Genomic DNA, 12,380 nt, shown 5'->3' on the forward strand with positions numbered 1-12,380 from the left:
GATTTGATGAAAAGTTATTAGATTGACATCAAAAGTATAATCAATAAAAAATTGGTAAATATAACTGATTAAAAATTTATAACTTTGATTTGTGAGAGTCCTTGTTGAAAGGATAAATAACAAGAAACAGACTAGAAAAAAATATTTGCAAACCACTTATTTGACACAAGATTGGTATCTAGAATATAAAAAGAACCCTCAAAACTAATAGCAAATCAACCAAACAGTTCAATTAGAAAATAGGCAAAATACCTGAAAAGACATTTCACTGAAGAAAATACTAAGCAAATAAGCACACGAGAAGATGTTCATCATTAACTATTAGGGAAATGAAAATTAAGGCTGAAGGAAATATCACCACACACTTATTAGAACGGCTAAAAAACTAATGGCAGTGTCAAATGGTGGTAAGCATGTGTAGAAACTGAATCTCTCCTATGTTGCTGCAGAAAATGTAAAATGGTACAGCCATGCTGGAAGGTAATTTGGAAGTTTCTTCAAAATCAAAAGATATAAACCGTAGACTCAACGGTCAAACTTCTTGGCATTTCCCAGAGAAATAAATATGTTTGCTCCCACAAAAACCTGTATATCATTCTTCATAGCAGCTTTATTTACAATAGCCCCAAACTGGAAGCAAGCAATGCCTACTAAACATGAATGGTTAAACAAAAGGTGATACATCCTCAGCAATAGAAAGGAACAAGTATTGATATACTTAACAACTTGTGTGGATCGGAATAGCAATAACATTATGCTTGAGTGCTAAAAAATACCAAAAGGTATTATAATGTGTGATTCTGTTTAAATAACCTTTTGTCAAAAGTACTGAGATGGAGGACAGATTAGTAATTGGCAGGAATTTAAGCCTGGGGTGGGAGGTGGGACTTGGTATGACTACAGATGTAGCAGGAAGAAGATCATTATGGTGATAGAATCGTTTTCTCTCCTGGTTTTGGTGATGGTTACAGGAATCTACACTTGGGGTAAAATGACATAGACTTTACACACACACTGTACCTATGACGAATTCCTGGGTTTGTGTTGGACCATAATTAAGTAAGATGTAATCAATGGAGAAAGGGAGAAACTAGATAAGGGATACGTGGGACCTGCCTGTACTATTCTTGCAATTTCCTTGTGTGCTGTAATTATTGTTGAAAATGCAGAAAAACTTAAAATAATCCTATTTTGCCTTGGGTAGCTGTGGCGCCTATTACTTCGTCAGAGGAGAAGCCGTGAGACCGTAGAAACCCCAATACTCGGTTTTAAATATAAGCATGACCTGGGGCAGAAGAAAGTCGCTGTGCAGCACAATGTGGTGAGCCAAAGAGGTGTTTTCCAGGCCCTGAGGATGTGGAAGGCGGCGTCCGCGCCCCTGAAGCTGGGAGGGGAGTGGCGCGCCGCAGAGTTCCAGCCCCTCCCTCCGCTGCCCTTGGAGCCAGTGCGGTGCGCCAGAAAGCTGGGGAGCCAGAAGCGCTGGGACTCTGGAGCGGCGCTCCAGCATTCCTGACCGTCCCAGCCCCTCACCTTAGAGAAGAGCAAGAGAACATTCTTTGAACTGCGAACATTTTTGGTAAAGGGATAGTCTCCCAGGCTTTGGCTTCCAGCCTCTTGATTGCGGGTTTGATCCCGCGCTGCTTTCCTTCTCCCGAACCTCCTGGGGTGCAGCCGGAGTCCTTTAGCGCGCCAGAGTCTGGAACAGAGGCTGTCCTGGCCTCCGAGGGTGAAGCGGCCGTCGGCCCCATCTCCTCGCAGCCCCCACTCCGCCGCGCCTCGGTGCGCTTGGGGGGCGGTGGGTGGCCCGGCTGTAGCGGACGGCGCTCCGGGAGCACGCGGCATGCAATCACTCAACATTACGCGGGAGCAGTTCTCCCGGCTACTACGGGAGTACAACTTGACCCGCGAGCAGTTCATCGCACGGTATGGGCTGCGGCCCCTGGTCTACACCCCGGAGCTGCCCGGGCGCGCCAAGCTGGCCTTCGTTCTCACCGGCGTGCTCATCTTTGCCCTAGCACTCTTTGGCAACTCACTGGTGGTCTACGTAGTGACCCGCAGCAAAGCCATGCGCTCTGTCACCAACATCTTTATCTGCTCCTTGGCGCTCAGCGACCTGCTCATCGCCTTCTTCTGCATCCCAGTCACCATGCTCCAGAACATCTCTGACACCTGGCTGGGGGGTGAGTCCACGTCCGCACCTTCTTCCCTAATCCCCCAGCCTTCCACGGGACTCTCCCCGCCCCTTTGTTCCTTACATTTCTCTTTCTACCAAAATCCGGAGCTCTTTCTTAGAACTTCCTCGCCTGCGCTCACTTGGAGAGTTTTTTGGTACTTGATTCGGTGCAACATTTCTTCTCCTTGTCGCTTAAAGACACAGGTTTCTTTGCATTGCCCGGAGGACCACGGGGAAAGGGAGGGAAAACTGAATGGGAAGAAATCCGAGAGGGAGACAAACCATGAGAGACTCTGGATCCCGGGAACCAAACTGAGGGATGGGGTGGGGGGGCAGGTGGGAGGATGGGATAACCGGGTGATGGGTATGAAGAAGGGCAGGTGTGGTGATGAGAACTGGGTTGTTAAAAGCAACTAATGAGTCCTTGAACGCTACATCAAAAACTAATAATGTACTATATACTGGCTAATTGAACATAATAAAATAAAATTTAAAAAGACACAGGAAAATGCTAGGAAAAGTACAAGGCAGTGAGATGGGGAGTCGCATTGCACACCAGTTATTTTTCCATTGCACACCAACTCCTTTTTCCATAATTACCAGGATTTTTTCTGTTTTTTTAAGTAAAATAAAAATATTTCAAAAATAAAAATACCGATATCCACTCCTCCTCCCAGCTTACATTCTCACTCCACAGATGCCTCTGTGGCTTCCAAACAGGTGTTTGTAGGTATTTGTAGATCCAATTTATACAGGGGCTTAAAACTAATTTTATATATGTGTGTGTGTGTTTATTTATTATATAGTATATGTAATTATTATGTAATTATATATAATACATATTTAATAGATATATCCCCTGCAAATGGATTTTATATATATATATAGGATGTGTGTGTGTATAGTGATTTTTTTCAGATTGGATTAACAGAATCAAGCAGGGAGAGTTAACACAGAAAACATATGCCCCTCTTGACTGATAAAGAAGGAGACATTGATTCCTTCTCCTTCCTTTAAAGGGGAGTGGAAATGGTAGGGAAGCCACTCAGAGTTATTGAGCTGGGATCCCAGTGTAGAGGTTGAGAAATGCTAGACAGTGCACTTCCCCCAGGTAATCCAGTCTTTCCAGACACACAGCTACAGAGCATGCTCTAGTCCATAAGCAGTAATGCCTTCTGTTGTCACCTGTGTTTAATTGTGTGTCTTGGAGATGAAGCTCTGGTTGGGCCCCATTGTCATGGATGGGTGCGTTCTTGAAACCACGTCAAAATTCATAGAAAGTGGCTGCAAATACAGAGAACGTGAGAGAAATGGATCATTATGCCTTCAAGCCCTGCCATTTCCATTCCTTTGCTACTTCCTTTTAATCTCACGGAGAGTTTCTTTTATCCTACCATTAACAAGTTGAGCTCTTCAATTTCTTTCCCTGGCATTTTTTCTTCATTAATTTACATTGGGTTTATCTTTAATGCATCAAAAGGCTAAGATCTTTGATTCCCATCTCATCTACAATATAAGTATTTCCAAAAATGCACTAACCACTAGAGAACGTAGCACTGACGTGAGAGTGACACAGAATGCAGCAAGTGGCAAACCAACTTAGGACTTACAGCCTTTCTTATGCACTCTGATGAAATCATTGTACTTGGACATTTTAAAGTTGTCCTGTGCCACTAACCCCATAAAATTAACGGGGAAAATTTTGATCATCACATAAACCTAGTTTTTTGAGAAAAGGGCATAAGAGTTTCGATTTCTACATGTTTGTGAAGGCAGATTTGTGAAGCATGTATGTATTTCTGGATGATTATAGCTCTGTTTGTGAAGGTGAACACAATTTAAAAAGTGGGATGTTATACTGGGAATCCAAAGACCTGGGTTCCTATTTTAGCTCTAATACATGTTGATTTAACACATCTGGTCCTAAGTTTTTTGATAAAATATTAGGAATTCTTGATGCCTGGAAGTTGAAATGAGGCGGATGTTTAGCCTCTAAGCAAATTGGGAACTCATGCCTAGGGAAGACGACAGAGTAGATCTTCCTTCCCAAAGACGTGGGTGGGTGGTGTGAAAGTTTTTCTTAAACTTTCTGTTTTCCTTGCTTCCTAGTTCATGGAGCACATTTCACTTTAGCTTCTAAATGCTGAAAAAGGGTAATGCATTGTGTATGTTTTTTACACATTACAGTGAGGATAAAGTGTATTAGTAAAAGTGCTTTGAAAAAATTGATTATATCATGAAAGTGTAAGGTATTCATTATGTTAAGAAATGTTTAATTTTAGGTGGCTTATGTTTATCTGGGACTAGACTTATAGAATAGATATTCTTACAAATCAAGTAAGTAACACCAAAATTGACTATCATGGAAGAGGAAAGAGTTTGCAGAGTTTCTGGAGGTAACAATGCAAACAGAATTAACTTGTCCTTTATAGGATAGGATAATAATTTTAAAGCTCCCTTGATAAATTAACAAAAGAGCTTTCAACCCTGGGGATAAGAAACATTATATGTTTATAAAAAATTTAAAAATTAATAAAAAAAGAGCTTTCAAGGAAAAGTAATCTAATAGTTCAATGGTAATTCACAATTTATAATTTCATAAGGCTATTGAGGACCTTCTTTAAGGCAAAGCATTCTACCTTGGTAATACAAAAAAAAAAAAAGGAATAAAGCTAATCTAATCCCTTTTTGGACCTCTGAAAATAGGAAATATCCTCAAATGACAAATACAGGATGTAATAGAACAGGATCCACTCTGCTGTGGGAGTATAAAAGTCAGGAAGGTTTCTCCAAAGAGGGGACTTTTGAGCTACTTATTGAAGAATGATTCAGATTGTTTTCAGCAGAGAAAGAAAGATGGAGTGTGTCCCAGGAATAGGGGTCAATCCAAAGTTTGGAGGAAAGAATGAAGGTGATGAATTCCAAGAACACTGTGTAAGTCATTTCAAGTATATAGTTTATATGTGAGGGATGGTGGGAAATGAGACAGAAAGGTAGGATAGTGCAACTGGGGAGGGAAAAGTATCAGTTAGGCTAAACTTAAATATGATTACCCCTCAAATTCCTCCAGGGTGGAGGAGGAAATATAAAGGAAGCAGTGGAAACCACTAGGAGGCAACAGTGGCAGGACAAAGTCTCAGGACCTCCCCGAAAGGGGGCAGGACCCCTGGAGGCAGGACTGTGTGCCCTGAATTGTCAAATCTTTTGTTGTTGCTGCTGTTACTGCCCTTCTTCTTCTTCTTCTTTTCTTTCTTTCTTTTTTTTTTTTTAACTCCAGAGAAGCTGGAAAAATGGAATTTTGGGATTTTATGATCTTGGCATTTAGTTCAAAATAAAATAAAATAAAATAAAATAAAATAAAATGCAGTTGGGTAAACGAAAACCTTCCTGGGGGTTTGGCCACAAATAATTCATGGACCTCCAGTTTGTGACTTTTCTTCAAAGTCTCCCCCTCAAACATTTCTGACAGAGGTAGGGCTATAAATGACTGTTTTCTTCTTCTTTTGCTAGTCCACTTATCTCCCTTGCTAGGAACCAACGTTGCCTGTTGAGTCAAAGCCTGCATTTGGACAAGATCTCCAGGTGATTCATAAGCACATGAAAATTTGAGAAGCACCACTATAAGTAATGATTCTCAGACCTGGCTACACAGAGAACCTCCTGAGGGGCTTTAAAAATGTTTTGTGCCAGCCTGTGTCCAAACTAGTTACATCTGACTCTCTGGAACCAGCTTGCAGACTTAAAGAGACCGTTGTGCTCATCTCTACCCTGTTCCCCATTCAGAGATGTCATGTTATTGGCTTGAAATCAGTCATGACAGGAATATTTACATTGTGGATGACAGCAGCAAAAGCTGTCTTTAAAAAAACAAAAACAAAAACAAAAAAAAAACCATGCAGCTGTTTTCCAGCATACCACTGAGCAAAGACTTTGAGTTTCCTTTGGTACAGTGATGGCGCCATAAATGACAGGTGCAACAAAGTGTATCCATAAACATTTGGTTTAAGTGAATTACACTCAATTTAGAAGGAGATCTAAATTCAGCATCTAAGTGTTGGTCAGCATTGAGGCAAGTGTATGTGCAATTCTTGTATATGTCTGGCATATGCCAACACTCTTTGACCCACTAGTTGATTTACTCCCACACTACTCCCCAGAACATCCAATACAGAGCTAGCAGGAATGGGGATTCTCTTCCCACAAGAACAGTAAATAGCATTTGTTTATGGTTTTTTAAAATCACTAATATGAGGATGGGGTTTTGTTGTTATAGCAATTAGGAGTCAGGCCTTGGAAGTTCTGTATGCATCCTGCCTACAAATCTATCTGATCAAACTCTAGCAGTCAACTTGCCCATTCTACTCTTGGGGCCGTGGAATTTACCTCTCCTTATCTGCAGTCTGTTCTTCCTCATTTTGTCTCTTTTTTCCTCCTCCTTTACTCTCTTTCTTTGAAGTATATACATGCTCCTCCAAATCCCCTGTCTGAATATGTTGTTTTTTTTTTCAACTAAATTCCACAAAATAGATTTTGCTTCTCAACAATGCTCCAGAACACTTTTCTCTTTCTTTATATTCTGCCCTTTGATGGTTCTTGTAATTCCTCTTAGTTTTTGAGTGTGTGTCCACTGAAGCCTAGCGTGCAATTTCTTCTTTCATCACTCATTTCTGCATAGAGGCTCCAACCAGGACTCTCCTTTTTTTGTTGATAATTCTGAAATCAGTATCTAATTATCTTAAGCCATAATCCCCCTGATCTGAGACTGGGCATTTACACACAGATCTCTTATTAGCATTCAACATTCTCTCACCCTACCTTATCTCTCTGTCCAGGGTCTAAACTATTATCATTAATAGTCTGAGTCATTTTTGTATTCAGCATTTTCCGAGTATCTGTTGTTTGCGCTGGGATATTAAAGGTGTAGAGAAAGCTGAGTTCTTATGGAATTGCCAGGTTTCAGTTAGAGCAAGACCAGGAGTGTAGCACACAAAGAAAAAATGGAGAAGACAGGGGATTTTGTTGTCAGAGTTTCAGAGTGCACTGTGGAGAAAGCACAGGGGAAGTGTTGGAGAACTGGAGGCTTGGATCAGAATGGGAATGTTTAGAGCCTCGATTGGGTCCAGGGGCAAGGGATGGTCTAGGAGAACGGGACTCATGGTCACTTAGGTAAACGTGAATTTACAAAATACGGGAGGATTAATTCTGAAGAGTTCCCAGAGGAGGTAGAACATCAGATCTCATTCTAGCCTCTTTATTGCTGTCAGCATTAATGAACTGAGATGGGGAAGGGCTTGTTGGCCTTGTGGGAGCCACAGGACTCTCTGCCTGCTTTTATCCTTTTGTGGGTAGGGTCACAGCCAGGGGAAGGGAAGATCTCCCCAGGTGCATCCAGAGCTCTCTGCACCTCCCTGCAATCCTGCTGTGGGCACTGAAAAGAATTTTCTAAGGATGACTGGTAAATTGACTAAAAGCAATTACAGACAAGGAGTTCCCAAAATAGCCTAAGTAATGGCAGCCTCACTGGGAGAAGGGCACTTTCGCATCTACTTACTATACCTGAAGATTGCTTGCTTGGGTAAAAAAATGCAAAAACTCATTTTCTCAGCGGCTGATAGGAAAATTCTGCCTAGAGCGGTGGCTCTCAGTCTTGCCAACACATAGAATCGCTCAGGGAGTTTTTAAAATGATGCTTGGTTTCTACCCTGGGAAATTCTGATTTAATTGGTCTGACTACCCAGGTATTGGATTTTCAGAAGTTCCCCAATAACATAATTTGTAGCCAAGGCTGAGAATCACTAATGTAGAGCAAATGCTGACAATGCCAAGACGTGGGCTGTTGTGAAGATGAAAAGAAATAAAGGAGGCCAGGTGCTTCCATAGCACAGCGCCTGCCACATACACCAGCGCAAGGTTGCTCTACAGCCATCGGAGTTACAGTGCTTGGAAAATCCACACGTAAGTTGTATAAAATGAAGCTTGACATGGAACTTTGAGGTGATTTTCCCATTATACTCATCAATTAAGTCTCTACACAAGCCCTAAAGTTTTTTGGAGTCTTTTGAGGTGGATTTAGAAAGAAGCCGAAAATGATTAAAATGTTGGGATACCTGACATATGACGAAAGACTGAAAGAATTATTCTCTCATCTGGAGAATAAAACTCTAGTTTTATTATTATTTTTTAAAGATTTTATTTATTTATTTGACAGACAGAGATCACAAGTAGGCAGAGAGGCAGGCAGAAAGAGAGGAGGAAGCAGGCTCCCTGCTGAGCAGAGAGCCCAATGCGGGGCTCCATCTGAGGACCCTCTGCCGAAGGCAGAGGCTTTAACCCACTGAGCCACCCAGGCGCCCCAAAACTCTAGTTTTAAATGAGCACACCCCCACATCAAGGTTTTCAGTCCGAGCTACCCAGAGCCTTGGTGGCTGGTGTGCATGGGTGTGGAGCAGGCAGACTCCCAAGCTTCACCAAAACAGCTCCCTTCTTTCTTTTCAATAAATAAGATTTTCCATTAGATTTCATATTTGTAGAAAAGGATTTTACTGGAATGAAGATTGAAGGGAAGGAGGGTAGGGAAGAAAAAAACACTCACTGTACACCACACAAAAATTTAGGTGGGGGGCGCCTGAATGGCTTCCTTGGTTGAGTGTCCAACTCTTGATTTTGGCTCAGGTCATGATCTCAGGGTCATGATATTGAGTCCCACTGAGCATGGAGTCTGCTTGAGAGGCTATCTCCCTCTGCCCCTTCCTTGGGTCTCATGTTCTTTCTCTAAATAAAGAAATAAAATCTTTAAAAAAAATTATGTGAGTTTTTAGAGATTTCAACCTGATAAATTCTGAAATCGGTTATTAAAGGAAGTTGTTGGGGTGCCTGGTGGCTCAGTCAAAGTGTCTGCCTCTGGCTCCGGTCATGATCCTGGGTTCAAACCACCCCCCCCACTACTATCCTCCTCATCTGGCTCCCTGCTCAGCGGGGAGCTTGCTTCCTCCTCTCCCTGTGCACACTCTCTTTGTCTTGCTCGCTCAAATAAATAAATTTTAAAAAAATTTTTAAAAGGAGGTTGTTGAATTATGTGGTGAAAAGATCTTAATTTGGGGGGCCAGCTCAGAGCAGAGGGATTAGACTGGAACATCTTCAGGTCTACTTTATTATTTGATTAGTGGTTAGAAAATATCACTTAAAATAATAATTTTCCCTTTAACATTTTAGAAACCTCAGAGTTCCTGGGGGAAACTAAATATGGTGAAACTGATGTAAAATCAACAGTATCATGAGACTTAAAAAAAAAAAAAACAACTTTAAACAGGAATGATGAAAACTGCTGACAAAGAATAGACACACTGAAGTGAAGAAGTATAAAAAAAATAAAAGAAGTAAATCAGAGAGAAGACCCAACGACAGTAGTTTGGAAGTCAAATCAAAAATTGTACCATAGGGCCAGCCTCTGGGTGGTCTCCTCTTGAATCAATTATGTGCACACTTTAAGAAGAAAAGATGCCAGGGTCAAGAAATTTACTAAGTTTTCTCAGGAGGTTGGAAGGTGGTCCTATCAGCAATGGGATTTGTATGAGTCTCTCTACCTAGGACAACAATATTTTACAGTTAAAATAAGGACACAAAGAATTTGGCAATGAGAAAATTTGAAAAATTTCATTGTGTACTCAGAAAGCATAAAAAAAATTCCCTTTTCCATTTGCTTTCCTAGAACATAGCTTAGCATGTTCTTTGACCAGTGATTGGTTTATTAAGATTCTTGTTTGCAAACAGAGAAGCCTGTCTAAAACTAACTTAAGAAAAGGTGAAGGGGGATATTCTGTCTCATGGAACTGAAAAACTGAGGATTAGGTCCAGCTTCAGGCATAGCTGAATCTAGGTCTCCCAACAGTGACTCCAGGGCTCTGCCATTCTCCCCGTCTGTGCCCAGCCTCACTTCCTTCTGTAGTGCAGTTTCATTCTTGGGTTATTTTTATCAGGTATTATGAAAGATGGTCCTGGAACTATTGGCTCATGTTTTCTTTAAAACTCCCCATTTCAGGGGTGCCTGGTGGCTCAGTTGGTTAAGCATCCAAATCTTGGTTTTTGCTCAGGTCATGAACTCAAGGTTCTGGGATTGAGCCCCATGTCCAGCTCCACACTCAGCATGGAGTTTGTTTGAGACATTCTCTCCTTCTCCCTCTGCCCTTTCCCCTTCTCTCTCTTTCTCTAAAATGAATAAATAAACCTTTCTTAAAAACAACTCCCTGTTTCAACCCAAATGTGTATTCACAGGTAATTTTGTTGTTTCATTTCCTATATTAAAATTAAGGATTGATTTCTAATGATTAGTTCTGAAGTACTCAAGTGTTTAGTGTTTTTATCTACCTAGGCAAAACTAGATTTGCTCTTCGTGTGGCTGTGTTCTGAGAATATACATCATCTATAGTACCAGAAAGATTGCAGATTATTAAGGACTAGTGGAATTCTCCTTACGATATAATGTGTTCTCATAACCTGGGAGAGATAAAAGAGATAGTTTGGTGCAGTGAAAATGAATATACACTCTAGAATGGACAATATTGGGTTCTAATACTGTTGCACCATTTATGACCCTTAGATTACTGAATTAGCTATTAACTACACTTCCTTGCATTCTGTTTGCCCCTATTAGGAGACCAAGAGAAGTGATAAAATTATATATGATGTTGCCCCCCAGTGGCCAATGCAGCAGCAGAAACTACAACAAAGATGCAAGATTTACATCATGCTGTAGTTCATCAAAAATATTAATGGATACCCAGTTCTTATGATTTCCTATTGTATTTCAGTATGAAGTATGCAATATTTACACATTTCCATCTATAAAACCTTTCATCTAAAAAACTTGAAACATGCATGCGTTCAATGCATGCTTAAAAATATAGTGAAAAAACTCTTTGTAAAATTGAGAGGCATTTAATATCTGCAGTGTTCTTTGCAGGTGGGCAAACACCGTGTTTCACTTTGGAACAGTTGTTTTATTTCTCTTTTTATGGTTTCCCTATCTGTAAATTTGGGAAAAGCTATGCCTACCTTATGAGGCTGCTGGGAGAATGAATAACGCTGTGTGTAAAGGATCTGGCACTTGGTGGGTAGCCTATAGAAGGAAGCAGATTGTCGTTTATAGCTGCCAAGTATTATTATTTAAAATGTTAGGCGTGTTTGTATGTACAGGATGGCAGAGATTTAAAAAAAACTGTAATTGCAATATTAATTTATCAAAGACATATGTATGCATTTATATGAAACCGCTATAAATAACCCTGTCCATATAATTTATTTTTGTTAATAAAGTCTTGAATAACTGTCAGGAAAATATTTACTCCTATCCTCAATGAAAATTCAAACTAATCATTTGTACTCAGAAAACAGAAAAGAGTATTTGTTTTCTTTTATTTTAGAAGCAATTATACATCCTGAAAAGAGGCTGAAATGGTCAAGGATTTGTTGGGGCTGTTATAGATTCTGTAGTTGCTTGCCAGGCTCGGGGTTTTTCCCAGGACACTGCAGACTAGGAGGCACAAGGTTACCACATTAGTATTAAAACAGAGCCGTCCTACTGGCCCCTGCCCTGGTCTTGTAATGCAGCTCCTTTTGCCACACTCCCCATCCCACTCCCCCCAGGTGAACCTCAGAGGCCAGTTACCTTGTGAACATTATTGCTGCCTGGTTCATGGCCTGAACAAGGCTCATGACAGCCCCTCAGTGTGGCCATCACAGTCGGGGTGCAACAGTGACATCAGTTCCATGACTGCTGTCCTTTGACAGCTCTAGAGTGCTATCACAGATTGTTGGGATCTGGGCAATTCTGGCTGCCAGAGCCTCACTGGCACTGCAGAGAAATGGAAATAATAATATCAAAGTGACCACCAAACTCCTAGGGCTCACTATGTGAGAAGTATATTATCATCCCCGTTTTACAGAGGAGAAAATGGAGGCACAAAAAGATGGGGTTAGTACACCAGTTATCTCTTTCTCATTGCAAATTACTCAAACCCTTGTAGATTAAAGAAACCACTGTTTTGTTTTTGTTTTTGCTCCTTATTCAGTGTCAGTGGCTTAGCCATTTGGCTTGTCTCTGCTGGGCAGTTCTTCTGCTAGTCTCCACTGAGGGCACTCACGCGACGACGACGTTCTTCTGGCAGCCTGATGGAGGTTCACCATTTTACATAACCTCAGCAGGGACAGG

General features: G+C 41.1%; 1 protein-coding gene across 1 annotated transcript in view; it reads left to right on the plus strand.

Moving 5' to 3' along the window:
* Positions 1-1,840: 1,840 nt before the first annotated feature.
* Positions 1,841-12,380, plus strand: part of LOC111157826 (pyroglutamylated RFamide peptide receptor) — a 44,751-nt gene continuing 34,211 nt past the window's right edge. Inside the window, exon 1 of the mRNA XM_022519500.1 lies at positions 1,841-2,180. Coding sequence (XP_022375208.1) covers positions 1,841-2,180 — 340 coding nt within the window. The remainder of the gene's footprint in view (positions 2,181-12,380) is intronic.

Source organism: Enhydra lutris, unplaced genomic scaffold, assembly GCF_002288905.1.
Source record: "Enhydra lutris kenyoni isolate GAN:26980312 unplaced genomic scaffold, ASM228890v2 scaffoldscaffold3, whole genome shotgun sequence".
NCBI lineage: Eukaryota > Metazoa > Chordata > Mammalia > Carnivora > Mustelidae > Enhydra > Enhydra lutris.